The sequence below is a fragment of the Rhipicephalus microplus genome, chromosome X (assembly GCF_043290135.1).
Source record: "Rhipicephalus microplus isolate Deutch F79 chromosome X, USDA_Rmic, whole genome shotgun sequence".
Taxonomy (NCBI): domain Eukaryota; kingdom Metazoa; phylum Arthropoda; class Arachnida; order Ixodida; family Ixodidae; genus Rhipicephalus; species Rhipicephalus microplus.
In genome coordinates, this window is record NC_134710.1 from 354,140,804 (window position 1) to 354,162,054 (window position 21,251).

General features: G+C 42.9%; 1 protein-coding gene across 1 annotated transcript in view; it reads left to right on the top strand.

Annotated features, from left to right (window-relative positions):
- Window positions 1-21,251, top strand: part of LOC119162330 (nose resistant to fluoxetine protein 6) — a 46,461-nt gene that overhangs the window by 10,898 nt on the left and 14,312 nt on the right. The window contains exons 2-5 of the mRNA XM_037414758.2: window positions 4,693-4,775; window positions 5,688-5,810; window positions 7,501-7,621; window positions 16,240-16,429. Coding sequence (XP_037270655.1) covers window positions 4,693-4,775; window positions 5,688-5,810; window positions 7,501-7,621; window positions 16,240-16,429 — 517 coding nt within the window. The remainder of the gene's footprint in view (window positions 1-4,692; window positions 4,776-5,687; window positions 5,811-7,500; window positions 7,622-16,239; window positions 16,430-21,251) is intronic.

Consider the following 21,251-nt stretch of genomic DNA (forward strand, 5'->3'; position numbering starts at 1 on the left):
TTCATGCGGGGCAGCTGGAAAGCATGTGCGTTCGTTTGCACGGATCATCAATCATTGCAGTCACAAAATTATCAACGATGTCTAGATTCCAAATATTACCGACTGCAACTTGCCAATGATTTTAGGCTAGCCTTGTACAATAATTTTTTAACTGGTGCAGTTTTAATGCGTCACAGTGTATTCCAAAGAAACAGGAAAACGTCTTGTAAAAACATGCATGGTTTGTGACTTTTAGTATCATAGCTGGATATTTAAAAACGTTGACAGCAATTGCAAATGTGATTTCACATAGAGGTGTATGTCCAGAATTGAACACCGCAATGACAATCATTTTGAATGTCATTCGCTTTGAATGACATTACACGTGCCGTGCGACAGCGGTATCACTCTCACTCGTATTTACCAAATGTTTTCTAAACTAGAATCACTCGGACTCAGATTAACTAAGACTTTTCTCAGCCGAAGTTCTGCGCACTCACACCGACCAAAATTACTGACTCGGACTCACTCCGATTCATGGCTCTACCTGAGTCTCAGTGAGCATGAGTGAGCTGACCGAGTGACTAACTTAATAGCTCGTTAGCGTTTAGCGTTAATAACGGTGTCTTCAAATAAGGTGTCAATGCTCTTCAACGTCCGTCTCTCTCGTAATCAACACTCTACTTGGCGCCTATTGACGTCTTACCTTCAAATAGGAGATATCAGAGGTTGCAATCTAGTAAGGACAATTTTATTAAAAGCGAAGACACATATTTTTATCAAAAGTTACGGGCGAAGAGTATGATGGGGCGCAGGTCACCGCACCCGTTTCTTTCCGTCCTGACTTGCATATCTGATCAACATATTTTGATCTTGCACATGAATACTCGTGCTTTGAAATGTGTGTTAGTGGTGTCAGTACTAACGTGAGCCGGCGTATAAAGCTGATTGCTATGTAGCATCATGTTGAGAAAATTGAACTGTAAATAGGTAAAAACGTTTAGACGTCACTAAGACTCTCCTAGGAAATGCATTTTTCTCCAAAGTCTCACTCGCACTCAAACTCGCCAAACTTTTCCTCAAACACATTTACTCAGATTCAAGCTCAACAAAGTATTACTCACCCGGACTGACTCAGACTCAGAGTCAAAGTTTGATCTGAGTCTGAGTAAGTCAACTCAACGGTGTGGTTGGCCGACCAGTGGTTCGCATAATATAGTTCGTTTGCGACAAATTGTAGATTTTCGTCTTTAAAAACTAGTAAGCTAAAATTATTTATAACAACATCTTTGCCCAAATGCCGAGGCCGCATTTAAAAAGTTTTCAACTGTCTTTTACAATGGGCGGAACGTATTTGGCTATCATTTTCATTTTCTGTGCTGGCTGAGTGTGTTGTTTGTGAAAAATATTGCCAAGAATTTTTTTTGCAATTAGGCTTCCAATCTTGCACAAATATTTATCAGAGTCTGCCGACAAAACGCAAGTTTTAAATTTCAGATGCATTGCTGATTGATTGATTGATATGTGGGGTTTAACGTCCCAAAACCACTATATGATTATGAGAGGCGCCGTAGTGGAGGGCTCCGGAAATTTAGACCACCTGGGGTTCTTTAACGTGCACCCAAATCTGAGCACACGGGCCTACAACATTTCCGCCTCGATCGGAAATGCAGCCGCCGCAGCCGGGATTCGAACCCGCGCCCTGCGGTTCAGCAGCCGAGTACCTTAGCCACGAGACCACCACGGCGGGGCTCAGATGCATTGCTAATCTATTCTTTGCAGTTAAAAGTACATATTGCTTTAGTGCGTTTCGTTAGTAGAAAATATCCTACTCAACACGACTTTCAATATCTATCCTAAATTGCTCTAACACGCAACCTCAAGCCGGCAATTGGTACTAATGAAGTGATGGAATTGATACGTCTCCAATATTTGTCAGCTTAATTTTTTGTATGTTTGTTTTTAGCTCGCGAGATTCAAGCATTTGTATGATATCAAAAAATGAAAAGCATTGGAGGGACGTTCGAAGAACGTCTTCTACGAGAAACAAACGCTATATAAAAATGGTGTGTGCGGCGTGACCTGTGAGTAGTATGCGGTTGGTTGTTTGGCTTGGTGGATATTTATTGAATGTAGGGGAATAACTTTGTTTATTTCTGAGATGGGTGATTTCTTGGACATTCTTGCAGAATAGAAAAACATCAGTTCGCTGTCCCTACAAATCATATGTTTGACGTTGGGTGCGTTCAGATAATAGCACTGCTGCATGTCAAAAGACCAACTCTAATTTCGTAGAAAAATGCGCATATTTGGCTGTCCGCGTCTTCAGAAGTCTCCATTGAGCATACACTGTTTTTTTTTTTAATTGTGCGAAAGCCAACATAGACGAGATCCCACAGAAGATATATTGTATAAGCCTAAAAAAATATTTGACATTCTACAAGTAACGTAATTTTCAAAATGCGATTTCGCAGTTGTGTAGGCCATAATTTAAGGAACGAATTTTCGAATACGACACATTGCCCTCTAACACTTCAATTTTTGCGCATGCTTGCTCCTATAATAATAAGAATTTTCAAAATGCTTCATACTGTTGTCACAAATTGGACGAACTTGGCCAAATGTGTTTTTTCAGAACGGCATCAATGCCGACAAAAACACTCAAGTGAACGCATGGAAATAAAAATGCAATAATTTAAAAATTCAATTAAAAGAACACTTTCGGTTTTGTTCAAACTCTCCAGAAAAACTCAAGCGCGTGCTTTAACTTTATCTGAAAAAATATCTTACATTATGTCTATGAGATTAGAGTCATGAAGCAACCAAAGTAGCCAAATTAATGATCACGCCCAACCATCTAACTGAACGAGCACGAAGCTACGACTGTCATTCTCATGGTTTTTTATGTAAGTGTATTCTCTCACGTTCATTTTGCAAGAAAGTGAGAAAAAAATATGGATACTTACAATTAGGAGCCATTTTTTTCATATGTTTGTTGTTCATTGCAAAAACAATTAGCAGAAAAAGTGCAGTTGCATGCTAGCTTGAGTTACATTGTCACATGGAGTAGTTTCTTCTGCCCTAATATGCAGTGGAAGGCATTAAAAGGAGAGTGAGTCTCCACATACAGGGTGTTGGAGGCGGCAACGTCAACTTTCACTTTGTATAGAAACAGGCGCGGAACGTTTCTGGAGCACCCTTCACTGTTTGATCCTATATATGTATTAATTCTTCCTATTTTGCCTTCTTCCGAGCGGTGGGGCTGCAAAAGCACCACCTGTGCCGCAGTGATCCCTAGGCTGTAAATATGTGCTCTCGTGCTCGCAAAACGGCAATTTTATATAATACTCAATAGTCATCAATACTCATCATGAAAATTGAAACAGCAACAGTGCATCTGCTTTCATGGCTGTCAGTCGTGTCATCGACAACCCGGAAGTGCTCTAGTGAGTATCTTCGGTGAGCCTGTACGCGCTTCTGGAATGCTCCCTTGACTTTTGCGACTCAGGGTCACTAGTCAAAGTGAGCGTTTCGAGCTTTCTGGACAAGTACAAGCAAAATACTCGCTATAAAAGGAGGTTACGTAGTGCGGAAAAATTATATATGACCTTCTCTATGATCCTCTTGTCAGAAGCGCTCTGTATCTATAAAACTGCTTCAGCATCTTCAAAGAAATTGCCGTAATACTTTTGGATATGTCTGCATCTCTCAAAAAGTTACACGGCTCAGTAGCTAAAATTATTATTTACTCTACATGAATGTCTCCTCCGAACACTGCAGTGAAGTGGAAACATGATTTTCGGACATACTACATCAGGCGCAAGAAGGTGCCATCTCCGAGACACTTTTAGCGTAGAGCCATTCATCCCATGATACCTGCCTCACGGATGGTGTATATAGGGGCTGAAGGAACTGATACATACAAAACCCCGATTCATATTAGCATCAAGACGAACTTCTTTGACAAGCGCACCATCTGTTTTTTTTTCCTCGTCCCTTGAGAGCTGGTTCGCTTTTTGTTTTCTGAAAATTTTTTTTCGCCAGAAACAATACTTCAACGAGTTCAAAACATCATATATACAAACTCGCTCCATAAAGCAGCTTTTTGTCTTCTTTTGGTCAATTTGCTGTTTTATGAAGATAAGAGAACAGCCACTTTAGTGGCTTTGACTCTCCTATCTCAAAAAAATGATGCAACATGTTTACAGAGTATGTAATGCGCTCGCTTGGATTTATTCTCGGGCGTTTAATAAAAATGGCGTTGCTCAATAGAATATCGAATGGTTGCAGTTTAAGTGGCATGCTTTCTAACTTATGTGTTTTCGATTTGCTTTTGAGAATTATGTCGGTGAGCATACTTAGGTAAAATTGTTAACTAATGTGTGAAAATACACTGGGAAACTTGGTAAGTTCTTACTGATATTCAGGCTAGCTGATAGTCAGGCTAGTTATCTATAGTAAAGTTACCTTTATTCCGTACGGTACTTTGCTGCTTTCAGTGAAGTAAATGAGATTATTTCATATCAGTGTGGTATGCGTCAGATAAAGAAGACAGCCAAAGCGAAAATTTCAATTGCGTAGGCTTGTGGTTACTTCTCCTAGTATCAATTAGACCTATTTACACTCCTAGTAACAATGATAATTAAGGTTTCAGAAACTAGTTTGAAGTTCGTGGAGGCATTATGTCGCCTTAACGCTATTTTAATTTCGCAGTCCACCTTGACGCACTTGTGGTACCTCTCCGTGGATTTCCAGCTCTTCGTCGTGGCAGTGGCTGTAATACAGACATTTCGGACGTGAGTGAGCTCAATGTTTGAACCATATGGCGAAGATATCATTTTTAAATCCTGAGATATTTTTCGTGGTACCTATTATGAATACTTAACGGTAACCAGTGCATAAATGGAGTTCAATGCCTGTTTGACAAGGGCTGGTGCGTCCGCTTTCCTAACAACAAACAGTATGTTTCAACGCATTTTTAAAAAAATGTCTATTAATTACCCTAACCTTACGTAATTCATCTGAGAAAATATAACTATATCACGCTGCAGACAGTCGAGCTAACTATTGCTCAAAATATTGTTTTGCATATGATTGAATGAGAGTATAAATGCTTCTTCGTATCGGAGAAAGGTGTGTTCCGTCGAACGCTACACAATATGGGAAGATTAGAACGGAAATCCTCTGTCATTGTAAAACAGAGAGGCAGGGGCTCGTAGATGTTCAGGCAAGTTAGTGTTGCTTTTATTTAAGTTAAGACGCTATATGTTAAAAAGTAAGATGCTTTTCTAAACAACGTGCATATGTGTAGCGTAACTAATGAGTTCACGTGAATGCGTGCAAATTATGACTACGTATTTTTCATTAGCGTGTGCTGAGAAATCACAAACATCAGCAAGAGATTTGATGAAGCCATCAATGCCATAATATATAGCTGAATGTGCAAGTTTGTGCTCATCTGTGACTCACCACTATACTGTCGATCATTCGACACACTTACTGTCGCGGCCAGCAATGTCACTAAAGTATACTTTTTGTTCGTCCTGTGCATTAAAGTGTACACTGGGCACAACGCATTGTAGACTATCCTTATTTTATACCAGTCCAACACTTCTAGGTTAGTTGACTGTCTTGTTCCCAGAACATAATCGCCCATGAAAAAAATTGTTTTGCATCTTGATTATTACATTACTTTCTTTTTTTGACAGAAGTAAATGGCTCACTGCTTCCATCTTTGCGATGCTGTCGTTGCTATGTTGTGGCATCGCTGCGTGGCAAATATATGGCACCTATATGCTGCCATTCATGGTCACTTTGCATACAACCTACAGGTAACCAACAGTTTAGTTCTAATACATGACATCCAGTTTTCAGCAAACGCGTTACAGTGCGAGTGTGACCAGATTTACTTCTTGTTAGGAGATATGGAGGAGATGCGCTCATTTTTGTTTTATAAGAACTTTTGCAGCACATGGTCAGAAAACGCCCGCTCGAAAGTACAGCTAACGCTTGCTTCATCTTTGATTATAACTCTAACAATGAGTAAGAGAGTGGGTCTGTTCTTTACAAAACTAAGCCAATAAACCTACGTAGAAACGGCACAGAATTATTCTTACTACAACATAAAGCGTCTTCAAGCGTCTTCAAGCGTTTTGAAGCGTCTTCAAGTGAGCAAGCTCAACTTTTGTTGCGGCATTACTTATATGATTCTGATAGGTTTCTGCCGGGGCATTCATGTCTACTATGAAGTTCGAATCGATAACACCGCGCCGAGCGTAGCATGTCCCACCCGCGAGTGAAAGCGGGATGTGTGGTGGCGCATGCAACTGAGAGATATAAAATGGGCCGGCTATTTTCATCGTACGAAGAGCGCATGCGATAAAACCAATTCACTTGCGAGGGCGGCCATCAATTGGTCAACAGGCAAAGAGGAAACGTCAAGCCCATTTTCGTTTGGCGAAGGAGGCATCAGCGAACACTAGGGGAGATCGATTGACATGTGAGGTTTCACGTCCCAAAACAACCATATAAATATGAGAGACGCCGTAGTGGAGGGCTCCGAAAGTTTTGACCCCCTGGGGTTGTTTAACGTGCACCCAAATCTGAGCACATGGGCCTACAGTATTTCCACCTCCATCGGAAATGCAGCCGCCGCAGCGGGGATCCAATTTCGTGACCTGTGGGTCAGCAGCAGAGTACCTTAGCCACTAGACCACCGCGACGGGGCGAACACCAGGGGAGAAGTGTGGCAACTTGGGCTAGTTGGTATGACATGACGATAGTTATAGCGCGAGAACAGAATGACGACACAAAGACCTTCGTTGTGCCTGACATGTTGAACGTCGACACAGAGCTTACGACACAGAGACCTGATGTGTCCTTCGTGTACTTCTTGTCTCTGTGTCGTCGTTCTGTTCTCGCGCTATAACTACTGTCACCAGGAGAGAGGGAGTTTGCGTTGCTGTATCAGAAAGTATGAACTTTAATCAGAAGGACCAGGTCGCGAGATCTGGTACACATGCTCGTACCCGTGCTCCGCTTTCATCAGCTTACTTTGCGTTAGGACCCAATACCGCATGAAAATTATTTTGCTTCCAATAGCGGCCGCATTACTCCCCCCCCCCCCCCCCCCCCCCCTGTTTTGTATCGTTACGAGAATCGCATCCAAACAGTTAGGTGATAGCCTCACTTTGCATTCCATCATAGCTTGTTGCTATCGCATTTTGTGCTTCGCCCTAGTTGTGAAAGTGCGATTGTTTCATTTTAAATAACTGTTTTTATGTATTCTATGTCTTGCCAGATCTCCTAAGCCAGTTCGAAGGCAGCATCATAGCAAATTCAGCCTAGCTCGCAAAGTGTGTTCACGTTTACTGTCTTCTTACCGCTCTGGAACAGAATCCGGTGTGGCAAAAACACATTGCGAAAAACAATCTTGTGTAAACATTTTATTTAACCCATTCTTCGCAGGCCATTTTTCGTGCAACTGCGTGTTTGTAACATTTTCTTATGTATCTCTTACAGAGAATTAATTGACACGACCACTCAATACTATCAACTCCCATTCTATCATGCCGTCTGCTTCTTCTCAGGATGCATGACGTTTACTGTCGTTGAACAATATGGCAAGGTGAAGATCTCGAAGGTGAGTCAGCCACACTTTGCTTTGCCTTGATGGCAACACGTTCAACGCTGCATTTGTTATTTATTTACGCATAGTTCAGAGTAGCATTACAACATCCTAATTGTTATTACACGTACCGAAATCATGATGCACTGCAACAGTGATGGTGTAATGGTTAATGCACCGGGCTGTTGTGCTCGAAGAGAAAATGACAGAAAGTGCGAGATCGAAGGTTGGCCACAGGTGTAGGAACAGAAGGTTTTATATATTTTAGCAAGAGAGGCAGGCTCGACAAGCTGCAAAATAACGAATTTTATTCAACACTGTTCCGTCTGCCTATACAAAAATGGTATTCACTGATTCATTATTTATAAACTATGCTTTTTTACTTAAAACGCAAGTTGTCTTGACCACTGAGCTAGACTTCGATGCTTCCAAAGAGTGAATGTCTGAACCGTATGAATGTATTGACTGCATGCAGTATAAAAACATAAAAAGAGCGCAGTCTCTATGAACGTTTCGTCGACCATCTTGGTATTGGCATAAACGTTATCTTTTAAGCATAATTTTAAAACCTACAAGGTCAATCGTCAACTTCAATAACATTTAGTCTGAAACATTTTGAAGCTTGAAATGTGTATCACTGGCCGCGCCATCCTTCATTTAAGAAGCCATTCAAAATGTACCAGCTTGCACTAAGTCGCACAAAACCGCTTATCAGAACAGCAGGTAAACACATAGCTTATCCTGAGGTGGTGGCTTCTTTCCCACCTCTTGCTATACCGTAAGATGCAAAGCGGTACATGGCGCCTATCACTTTTTTTAATCTGTGTATTTCTCTATTTCTTGCTCGAGTGCTGTAGGCATACATCGAACAGCTGTGCTGCTACATTCCTACAGGGGGTTTATGTGATATTGGGCAAATGCCACTTGCCACTAAACTGGTTCACTAAAATTGTGCAATAGCACTCAAAGTGAAACCTGCAGGAAGTGTGAAGCAATAACTTGTCTATCCTTAAGTGACGAATTAAAATCGCTTTTTTTTTTTGGGGGGGGGGGGGGAGATATATTTAGTTGATAAGACTATCTCTTGAACAAAAACTGCCCTTTGAACGAGACACGAGAGTCGAAGTAGACAACGCGAATGGAGCCTATGAACGTCACTGAAAGATCTGTTTCTTCAGCAATGATCCCGTTTACGGGCAAGTGCACGCCACAGTTCGGTCTATGTAGCGTGCTGTGTTACCATGGCGTGAAAGCATAGCTTCATTTGTGATGCACTGGGAGCCTTATTCTTCCTGCTTTCCAGCTTCTAGCTCTCTCTTTCACATACTTTTCCTCACCCCAATTAGGTGAATCGTCCAATCGCTAAACTATGCTGTTCACAGCTATTATGGGTTCTTCCATCCGCTTCACTCTCATATCTCTTTCCCGCACACTTACTATACATATCTATGTGTTACATGATTTTTCTGCATGGCGCCGAAATTGGCTACGCTGTGGTTTGCCCACTCTCTTTCTGATTGTCCTCTTCCTCCTATCCTTCACATATATCTCACAAACTCTTGCTACAATTGGCTGAGTTATACATGGTTTTGTCGTCGCGACACTGTTTTGCATGCGAGACGCCGTGTGGCGAGATATGGCAATGACAGCAAGCAGTGACAACATTTCAGTCCTCCTCCTCATCTCTTCCTCCATTTTCTCCTCCTTACTTTCACATCGCACCGCGTCTGCTTCCATTCCCTTTGCCGTCCCCTGCGAAACGTGGCCATGCTACAGATGGCTATAGAGCAAGAGCCTAATACAGCTCGGGCGCCCAAAGTGCTCCGAACTTATTATCGTCATCAAGGTGCTCGAAAAACGAGACTTCTTCGTGGTGTTACGTGCACGTGTTCAGTATATGCTACAAATGGCTACGCTGAACGCGATTGTGGCTGCGTTAGCCAAGTGACGACTGCATTCTATGACAACATACGACAGCTCGGGCCTTAAATTGCTCCGCCTTTATAATTAACAAGTGAACACACGGGCAGCGAAAATTGATGAGGGACCACACATTGCGACTTCTCTTGTTAACCATTTGCATAGGGTGCTTGGGCGGCGAGCGCGTGCGTGTCGATTCTGGACAATGATCATTTTTTCTCTATGACACATGGCGAACTTCGACTAAAAGAGCTCTGCTGTGAATGGTAGAGAACATCAGGAAGAACGCGCCCTGCCGATCATTAGTTTTGCAAGCAATAACAGAACTGTCTCACTATCAGAGATTATTCCATCGATAATCGAGAGCTGCAAAAAATTTCGAATCTGCAAAGTATGAGCAGAGTTCCAGGTATTTGTCGCACGCTTTAAGCGTCTTCCTTCTTGTGACTGAACGATTCAGCTGAAACCTACACAAGTAGGGGGTGGGGTATGACATGGGGTAAAAAGCTATGTCAACATGCGTCATGACCAAAGTAAATGCATCTGACAGCGAAGCTTCCTACTTCCATACGGTCACGAAATGGCCACTCATCTGTCAATCACGGGTTTTAGCGTCGTCTGTGTGCAAAGGGAACATTTTCCGTGCAACAAAAAATAAAGCGAGTGTGGTGCAATATAAAATAAAAATTTGACATCATTTGTTGGCGCAAACTACAAACTTTAACAAAAAAATGTTTTCCTTGTCCTTGATCACTAATAACTCGCTCTATGGCTAATCCTAAACGAGTTTGCTTGAAGTTAACACCAGTAAAAATAACCTCTACCCATAACTAGACAATACTGCTGAATATGCAGCTGTTTATTTGCCGTGCGCACATAGTAGAAAACTTAAATCTCGGCACTTTTATTCTGCTTTCATGGCAACTTCCACAGCCAGATTAGAGCGAGCAGAAGTGTACATTTTATAACTGATGAGTTGTTTATTTGCTTATCACGTACGTAGGCATCCTAAAGTGTGCATTTTGTTGTGCTTCATTCACTTATAACCAAAAGAAATCAGACCTAGTGATGCCAGTGTTGAGATAGTTATGTTTCATTCGATGGTGAAAATATTTCAGCTTAACATCACTGTATGCAAACATCAGCGGGGGGGGGGGGGGGTGATAGGCAAACACGTTACGTGAACACTGCATGCAGTATTTTGCTTTACGCTCTGGTAAACTACTCTTAAGTGCAATATATGCATGCGTGAGAATTGTAGCGGCATAGATAACTAGGCCATCTGCTTGCCGATACCAAAAAAAAAATGATTGTATCAACAGGGCTTTCAAGAGGAAACAGTGCCACAAAAATACTGATTCCTAAACATTCAGCGAGTAGAATATTCTGAACTACTACCCCGGTCTCTTATCAGAAGACGCGGTCGTCAGGCATACGTGTGCTGCCATTCCATCCTTCCAAAACACATCGTTCGCGTGGGTACCGGGGCAAGCGTTGGTAGTTAGTTAGCCTCATCCTCCCGTTCTCCGTTTGACACAGCGCATAACGCGTTCATCGGCGAGGACACTTTACACAACACGCTAGCCACGATCAAAGCAAAAAGCAAGCTGTTTTTGCTTCCATACGGTAGCCTTGTTCACAAAGGGAAAATTCATTGCGTCAACAGTCCGGTCATGTACGTTTTAAAGTATGACCTAAGAAACGTGTGTAAACAAGTGGGAAGTGTCTGTCATTGCCATTGAGTGCATGCGCCGTTCTACGAACTGCAATAGAGTCCAGACATTGCCTTACGTGACAGCGAAGCTTTCATAGAAGGCTCCCATGTGGGAGCCAAAGCGTCTTGCCTTTTGGTTTTATAGTCGTCAATGCGTCTCTTCTTCGGTCATGTGTGTTCCTAGACAGACGGGTTTCTGTCCAACTCTAGACAGCGCTTTCACGAATGATGAAACGTACCCCACAACTCCAAGCACAAAAGCTTCAAATTATCACCACAGTATTTAAGAAAACGCATGTAAGAATGAAACACGAAAAAAGAGAAAGAATAACGAACGTTTCGCAGCACTTCTGCATTAAAGCCCAAAGAAGCACAGGCAGCGCCAGCGCCCGGCACACGTAGAACCTTGTCGGAAAGTTTCAAAAAATCAGTGTGCGATATGTGCGCAATTTTTCGCATAACTTTATTGACTCTTTGTGTATTGTGGAAGCTGAGATTCGTGTCATCTGCTGTGATGGCGAGTTTCGTAAACTGTACATCAGGCGTACCATCGACGCCAGGCCGATGAAGCGTCAGGACCACTCGCTCGCTCGGTGAGGCAGTCGCACACTCGCTTGCTGACTTGCAGGGCCCGTTGCAGATTTCTGAAAAGTTTCTGAGCGTGCATGCCACATGCGATGTATCGATGAACGAAATACTGGACCCCAGAAAAGGGCGTTTCCTAAAAATGAATTATATCAGTGTGGCTTTCCATACAGCAAAACAGCCGCAATGAATAATAATAGCGTGAGCCTTTCTTGAGAGAGCGCTCATAAACACTTCTTTGGTAATACTAAACCCTATCATAAACTGCTTGTACATCGCACCTATACCTGGCATTCCTCGGGAAATAAATGTGTTGTACAAAATATGAAAGTTCGTTTGACCTTAAATAATATTTGTCTTTTCTCTGTTTATTTATTCATTTGTTTACTTATTAGTGAATACTGCCAACTTCAATGTGAAGTCATAAGCAGAAGTAGGTACATATATATACATTAAACATTACATTTTACAATGCATGAAAACAGCAGGAAGTACTTATAACAAAAACAATGCGCCCAGAAAAAAAAATATAGAAGAGTTCCAAGTAGTTGGCCAACGCTTCTGCGATATCTGCTCTGTCGACTACATTTGTATTGTTTATTGAAAGAATAAATGAAGCTTTATTTTTGGTGCAATATATTGTGTTTGTTTTTCCCATAGTTAGTCGCTCTTCAATCGCAGCACCCTTGCCTGCCTTTGCCCATGTCGTTGACAATATTGTCAGTACCGCTTTTCACTCAAAGCTTCGCGACCGATTTGGATCAACCTTGCAATAGCATTAAGCACTTTCTTTTTTTCTTTTAACACTTCAGCTCAATTTTGAAACGACATGTGCGTGATAATGTATACCTAGTGGCCTGGTGTGCGACCAATGGCGGCGCTGTGAACGGTGCTCCTATGACGTCAATTTGAGAATTTGCGCGCTTTGATTTTGAGGCATGGCACCGTACAACAACTACCAGGCGTGATAAAGTTCGGCAAAGAAGAACTTAAATTGGTGGTTTGATGTGGGCTGGCTACCGATGCTGTGCGGAGCACCGTGGGTCTCCGCTTTTCACTCATTTTCAAAGCACAGCTGTCTGTTTTATAGAACTGCGTGCGGCCGCTAGTCTCTGTGGCGAGTGCTCCACAATATTATATGTTAAAAGGCAAGTATCAGTAATGGTAAGAACATTAAACAGCACTTTTAATGGCCTTCCCTGGCTCATTCAAGAAATGTTACTTTAAAATCCACCTCTACAACCTGCAATAATATGTACTATTGGCAAAGCAATTTTAAAAGCTGCAAAATATTTATGGTCTCTTTTGTTTGCTGGAATAACAGAAATTTGTGGCACCACACCTAAATATTTTTACATTAACTTAAGAGGGGTGGCAACATTGAATAATAAAACTTGTTGGGAGTTGTAGCTAGGTTCCTAATTTAAAACATTAACGCAATGCAAAATTTAATACGAGCTCGACAGCTACTGCAGACCAGCAGTGAACATAGCTTGTATGTTAGGTTACACTTGACCTGCTTTACACATTTTAAATTACACGCGTAGACATTGTCTCATCTTGATTTGAACGAACACCGAGTATTCATCACTTCACCGAAGTCGATCACGACGGAGGCGTTGTGTGGTGGGGTGGCAAGTCGACTTGCTTGCAGGACGAGAGCCACGATGGTGATGTGGTCTCCGTTGACAGCCTCAACCGCGCATTCAGCCTCGAACGCGGCCTGTGTAATGCGAACAAGTTGGCTTCCTCCCGGGCACGAGGTCTCACATTTCACGCCAGGGAGAACCACTCGGAAGCTGAGGACGTTACTTATTAATTCAGAGACCCATTGCTAGTTTTTAATAAAACTTGCAAACGTTACCAGTTGCAGTGGCAGAAGTACCCGCTCCCGCACCACATTTAACCAGACCTCAGTTCATCACTGTATGACTCTTACAGACGGAGGCGTATGCATTGCCTCCAATGTGCTCTAAATACATGGATGGCATAGATTAGTTGTGCCCCCGCTGTGGTAAGCCCAAATGCGCTTTGCACCAGATGATGTGGCAATGCCCTGTGTTGTGCGAGAGCAGCGAGTCTCCCTCCATGGAGGTTGACTGAAACTGTCTCCTCACGTGCCACGACAAAGGAGACCAGCTTAGGGCCTTCCAGAGTGCCTGAGACATGGCCGTGGAGTTTAACCTCCCCGTCTCGTCATGGGAGTGGCCCACCTGTGTCGCCTCCTAAAGGGGTTGAACGCCGCCTCCGGATCCTAATAAAGTTCTTTGCCTGCTTGCCTGCCTGCCTGCCTGCCTGCCTGCCTGCCTGCCTGCCTGCCTGCCTGCCTACATTCCCTAAACCTCGATGAGGCACTGTGATGTTTATAAAGCTTTATCTACATGCTTGTAGATGCTGAAGGAATGCATGATTACTGAAACATCAAAAAATAACACCTGGACAAATAGTATCATACGGAAAAAAACCCGGGATAACTAGCGAGAACACACGCATAATTTCACTTTGTTACCCGCAATTCGGCAGGTGGCTTCAGCGCACTTGTCGGTCATCGGGGGGATCGCCTGACCATGTCAATTAAGAACACAACAAAAACAAGATTTAAATCGCACTTGAAAACGGTCGTTCAAAGCGTTCGTTGACTCTCTAAAGACTGTTTGGCGAAAATTCAGTCCGGAGAATGATCTGCGTTCAGGGCTGCAGTGGTTACAGCATGACTAAAAGTAGAATCCTCAAATTGACGTCACATTTGAGGGGGCACCCCTCTAATATATGTGCGTTTATTTTTGCGCTATAGAGACGGCTTTGGAGTGCTGGTGGCACCTCCTAGGAGCCGTTAAGCACGAATTACCAAAATAGCTAATGCCTATGTCTCTTAGTCAAAGACGCAGTCGAATCATTCTCTCGCGAAAGCTGCCGGCACAAATGTGTGCAGTTTCAAGTTTTATTTGAATCCCAATTGTTATTGCCGTCCCCACTTGCTGTGCTCTAATATTTTACTCAAGAGCATCGACTATCAATAAGCACCCCGTGCGCAACTTGCGGGGGGGGGGGGGGGGTTAGCAGGGCAGGTTTTGCCTAACTTCTTGACACACTTGCATTATATCTTTCGAGCAAAGGGCAAACCGCAATTTTCGTTCTACTGTGCTGGCCTCTGCCGCCTTTCAAGGATTTGGTAGTAGCCAGGAGAACCAGTATCGCCAGAGGCAAGGCCATTCAAATTAAGAGATTCCGCGACTTTTGCGCTAGGGGAAGATCTCGTGCACCAGGGCATCGTCAAAAAGGCGGTTTCCTGAGAAAAAAATAATGCGGAAGAGCAGCATGTACATGCAAACTGCCTGTGCCACAAAGTTTGGCTGGATGTGGAGATGAAGTTGATGCATGGTTAGAAATACTAAAACGACAAAGTAAAAAAAAAAGGTGAGGAGTTCCTGGATCTGAAGTGAAACGGAGGAGAAAAAAATCTTGAATTTAAGACATGTGTACAGTACTTTATCAATTGAGCGAATGTCAATTGATCGAACAAGTCTATTCTATGCATTTTTAATTCCCCCTTTGAAGCACGAATGAATGCAAATGCTGACTGACTCCAGTTTTGCATTTCAGTTATACAAAAAAATTCCGTTACACTCTCCAGCGCCTTTGAGGTCATGATTTTACCTTCAACAGGTAAAATCATACTTTTCGTAGAGGGTATAACGACGTAGAGAGCTCTACGCTTCATCTCAATCAACATGCTTCAATGCAACTACTTGACGTGCCACAATGCAGCTAAACTACCAAACTTTTACGTTGAGAACGACAGTTCATGAAGATATGGCGTGAAGCGGGTTCAAAGTCGCCCCACAATTTCGATAAGGTGCTTGTGTGTTTTCGAAGCCAGCCGTAGACATACAAAGCAACAGCTGCAGCTTTAGCACTACAACCATGGCGGACGTACTACGATTGCCAAACGCAATTGCGGGTATCTGGATATAAAATTGAAACATTTTTGTAGGAGCCCTGCTGCACTTGGAGAAACTGAAGTCCTTCTGTACCCGATTCATAACCGCTGCCGCCTAAGGTGCTCAAGCGAAGCAAAATGTTACTGAATTTTTCGCATGGTCTGTAAATGCAAATGAGCAGCACGAAAAAACTCTGAGTTGAATTTGTATTTGAACACCCGATGTTTTCTCCAGCTTGTGGTAGAAAGCTACAACACATCTGCTTTATTTAACAAAACTTTTACTTTGACGATAATTTTCTTGAGATAATTTATTTTCCTCCAAGCTACGTGTCACTGTATATTGCAAGGGTGCTCATCATCATATTACGGTGTCTTCAAACGGAGTGCTTCAAGACACATAAGAGTATACGCCAATGAATTCTTTTTGTTTTTATGTCCCTGCTGCAATTTCTTGCCGTTTCGTTTACGCAGGTTGTCCAGGCTTTATTCTGGTTCATTGCCTTGTCATGCGGCCTCTGCTGTATGTACATGAAGCTTGACTGGAACCTTAATGGAGAACAGGCTAGCGAGACTAAGCGAATGGTGGCTGCATTTATCGACCGCATCCTCTGGTCAGTCTGTGTCGCTTGGTTCTGGTTCTTCTGCTCAACAGGTAGAGGAGGTAAGACAAGATGCATACAGTATCATGCTGAATTTTGTGAATGTAGTTTTGTTATAAGTGCAATAGTATAAATTTTGGCACCAACATTGGTTCACAAATATATTTCAGAATAACTAACTTTTAGAGAGTCCACGAAAACTTCTTAATGCATTCTCAGTGAAAATCTTTCAGTTAAATTAAATTTTCATTAGTGACTATTTCAGTTGAGTAAAGTTAGTCCGCACATGCAGGGTCACATTTAAGAGCAGCTCAACGAAGTTTTACCTACTGTAGCAGTGGCGTGTTCGATGCGTACCACCTCCAAATCGCCGGCGCATGCGTGGCGGTGCCATATTGCTTGCTCATTGTGTGCCTCCAAGGCAATGTGGCTATGTGGCAGACGTAAACAAGCCACCAGTGCATCAGTACTTGTGCAAACTATAATACTTAGAAACCAATTCTACTTTTCTTTTGTATACGAAAGAAGAGCTGGACGAAGTAGTATAGGCTGAGGCAGGAGATAGGTTTAAATCCTCCATCTCAAACCGAAGCTCTAAGTTGCATTAGAAAATTGCAAGACTTCGCCTTAAAGCAAAAAGCATGGGCTGGAGGCAGTGCACCGTAACGTAGACTTTTTTCGGAGATTGGCCTCTTCTTGCACTTTCCAGGCACCATTTCAAAAAATGCTGCACGGTCCTGTTTAACATAAAGTGCACTTTACACTTTCAGCCTAATATGTGCTCTGTATAATGCTGTTTGGTATTCTAATTATTAATTTTGCAGTGAACTTTCAGTCATGTGAACTACTTCTTCAAATCCCTTTACATTCATGCAACGAATAGTTAACTGTATCAGTTTAAACTACAACACACGTAAAAATAATTTAGCCCACATCTTTAAGCTTCAAATAATTGCTTCCGAAAATTCCCACTCATTGAGTGCTGCTCTAGACCAAGAAAAATCGAAGAATACAGAAAATCAGAACAATAAGAAGTCTTCCTTAGCTTCACGGATCCTTATGACTCGATATAAGTAAATCCCGTATTCACAAACAACTTAAATGTGCCGCCGCAAAACTTGTATAGTGAACCTCATAGCCTAGTATGAACCTGATGTCATGCAAAGCATCTTATACTCACTAGCAGAGGTGAGCAACGTGATTACACAAATGAGAGACTTCCAAGAGAAGTAAAAGTGGGACTCAAGTTTAGTCACAAACTCGGTTGTTATTGTGCCGCGTTTAGAAGGGCTGACTGTTGGGTGAGCTGGTACGTCAAAATAAAAAAAGCGCAGAAAAAGAAGACACAGAGAGAAAGGCTACAGCATGAGGTCTTTGTATACCAAACATATTACACAGAATCGCATGCGCTTTCTGTAAAACATTTTCTATAAAACAGGGCTGGTTAGCCTTCACCGAAGGTTCAGAGTTGAAAGTTTCCAGCTACATTCTCTGTCTGCAATAGGCCACCCACCCCTGGTGGTTTCTTGTTGGCATTGACCGCTGCAACGTGTACTCACCTTTGCCCCAATCAAAGAACATTATCAAAGAAAACTTCAATAGCTTGTAGGCTTTTGTCAAGGCCACTGAAAGTTCTGAAGCATACAAAAGTTTTTATTACTGGTGTTAATTACTATGCATGTAAAACAGCTTTGCGTAAACACACGAGCAGAATACGACTAGTTTATATACTCTTTTATGAAGTTGACTGTTTGTGTTATAGCCTCAAGTGGTCGAGTAGCGAAACAGGAAAAGCACAGTAGTAGAAGAAAAAGAAATGTCACTTCCTCCACCTTTTACACAGCATTCAAGCCACCCGAAGTATGAAACGAGTGTGGCGTACGAACGTAGCACATCATGGAATCTAGCAAGTTGGACTCCTCATGACAGAATGTCAAGCGAGCAATGCATATCCCTAAAATTATTATAATACAGTATCGTTTCCAAGTAAACTCTTGTGATAGTTGTCCCCTTCTAAGCAACGGAAATGTGTCCGTGGGCGCAGTCTCGTGAAACTTGCGGACAAGCGCTCGATGTTGGCCACGTGATACTGTTCTCAAGCAAGGCAGAAGGAAAACATTTGAGCAGTAGTGTTCTGTACAGCGCCGATGAATGGCCAATTGGAGCCTTGAAGTGCTATGCATGATGGCCCGAACTTCAGGGTAGACGAGTTCGCTCCGAGCTCGGTCTTCGGTGGCATTGATATGAAAACAGTGCGGTTCGCGTGATAGCAGCATTAATAAAAACGGCTTCAAGAACGCCCGTGGCGTTGGAAACGCATGTAGAGCAGTTGCGGCGGTTATCAAAGAAACACCGCGTGCGAACATGTCAGCGTCGCTACTCAGTCAACATTTTAACAGTGCAGCGAGGCCAGCGTCATTGCCATGCTCTCTTTTTGCAAACTCAACATGCGCCTGCCACAGGCGTGTACGTGGGCGTTTGTCCTCTTTCGGACAGGTTCTTTCATTCCACCTTCAGCATCAAAATTTGCACTCTTGAAGGCAGCAGGGGTGCAAACGCAGCACTCTTGTGCTTCTCGTTTGGCTCTATCGAATATTACCGTTAAATATAAAGAGAGGTGGACACCAGGGGCGCTGGTATCATGACGGCAATGCGAATGTGATTGGCAACGTGGGGAGCACGGTGAAATTGAGTGCAAAACATCGTAGCCACGTGGTGATATCCCGTTCACTTCTGTGTGTGTGTCCATAGTTTGCGCTATAAAGCTGATAAATTAATTGTGCTGCTCGCCGTGAGTACTGTTTCTCGGCAAGAGGAAACATGGTGGGCGTACCCGATCTTTGCCGCAGGAGTCTGTCAATGAAGATGGTTGACGCGTGAATTCGGATACAAACTCGTTAATTCTGAGATGGCCCAAGTGTACCTTGGGACTGCGATGGTGTTGGTGTGACTGACAAGCATTTCATGTGGTGAACGCTAAGTGGCAGCTTCTTTGTATAAAATATATTGATAAGAATACGCTACTTGTTCAAGGCTGCAGCCATGGAGAACCTTGTGCTACCCTAGCTTTTTGAAGCTTTCCAAGTTGGTCGTCTACTCACGTGCGTGATCGGTTTCGATTGAAGACCGCATCAGCTCTGTCTTAAGTTTCAATGAACTAATTTACTGAGGCTTAATGACCATTACACTGAGCTGTCTTTTCTTCATTGATAAGGCTTCAATTAAAAGACATTCATTTCAGGCGCAATTATCTATGCGATGACCTGCATAAAAATTTTAAACGTAATCCTTATTAGCAGGATTCTATTTATCAATGTATTAGTAAGGGCTAATTAGCCAAACCTCACAGTGGTCTAATGGCTAAGGTACTCGGCTGATGACCCCCAGGTCACGGTATTGAATCTCGGCTGCGACTGCTGCGTTTCCTATGGAGGCGGAAACGCTGTGCCCGCCCGTGTGCTCAGATTTGGGTACACGTTAAAGAACGCCAGGTAGTGGAAATTTCCGGAGCCCTCCTATACGGCGTCTCTCATAATCGTATGGTGGTTTTGGGACGTCTAACCCCACATATTAATCAATCAATCGAAGGCTATGGGCATTGTTTCATTTTGAGTGTTCTTGAACAACGTCACGGTAATTAGCATAGTTTAGTTAGCTCATCAACCAGCGAGCCTTGTTTACCCGGGTCCTAGCTTTACATGGCTTCATCAGCACGGTTTTTTTTAAAATGTGGCGTCCTTACTTCGGCCTTACCACGACTAGCCGTAATTAGCTTGGTTATAGGATGCCCTGGCCTAACTATAGTGGAGCATACCATCAAGCCAAAGAGCTAATTAGGCGGCTGCATGTGCTCGGGTGCTAGCGGGTGATGACAACAAAGACGACGTGCACCGCCCGAACGGCGCGCTCTAATGTACAGCCTGGCACGTGGCCTTGCTAGAATGTACATTCGGACTCTGATTTAGCTGCGGTCAAGATGTTGTAAGATGCTCATCCATTACTGATCTGAAAGGCCGCCATGCTGATTATTCTAAGACAGACTTAGTGCAGGCATTAAAAGCTTTAAAAATAAATTCAACGCCCCTTTCCTAAAAATTTTATCACGAAAAGTTTCTGACTCTTATAATGCATGGGTGCACTTCTGAACTCACTGGAATCACAAACAAATGAAAGAAGATGCCTCTGGTTTGAAAACACCGCCCAACTTAGTCGACCATCCTTAACGCGACGACTGGTTCCATAGTAACCATTAAAATGCAACGTGTTGAGGGGTGAATTTGACTTTTTCATTCTGTTGGCTCACTCATTAGGGGCAGTCACCAGAGCTCGGGAATATTCCAAGTTTCATGAAACTCGGCCAATCCTGCATAGTGCCCTTGAAATATTTGGTTTGGGCATTTTTCCTATTTCGGGAAAAATTACTTCTTCGAAAAAAATTCCAGCATGTACAATCCTCTGCCTGATTGTAGCAATGCACGCCAACACGCACAAACTCGCACACGTTTACATGTATAAAGAGTATGTGTGATATGTTTACGAATATTGAAATCATGGCTAATGGCTAAGATTCTGCACAAGACAAAAGCACAGCCTTCGCATTTTATGTGCTGTAAGTAGACTGTAAGTACGTAGGTTTCGTGCCTGACGGTCCGGAGAGAACAAGAAATGGCTCCATGTAAATATCAGCACCAAACTTTAAGGGTTATGCCTTTGCGTGTTGCAAACGCCAGAGATAAATACAGAAGGTAATGAAGCAGTGCAGAAAAGGCACAAGCGTTCGCACATAGCATGACGGAAACACCCCGCTTGCATTAGCGTCCTTTTTTATGTCTGCGTGATTGTGTCTTTTGAGCGTACTGATGGGGTGGATTGATGGATTGTCGC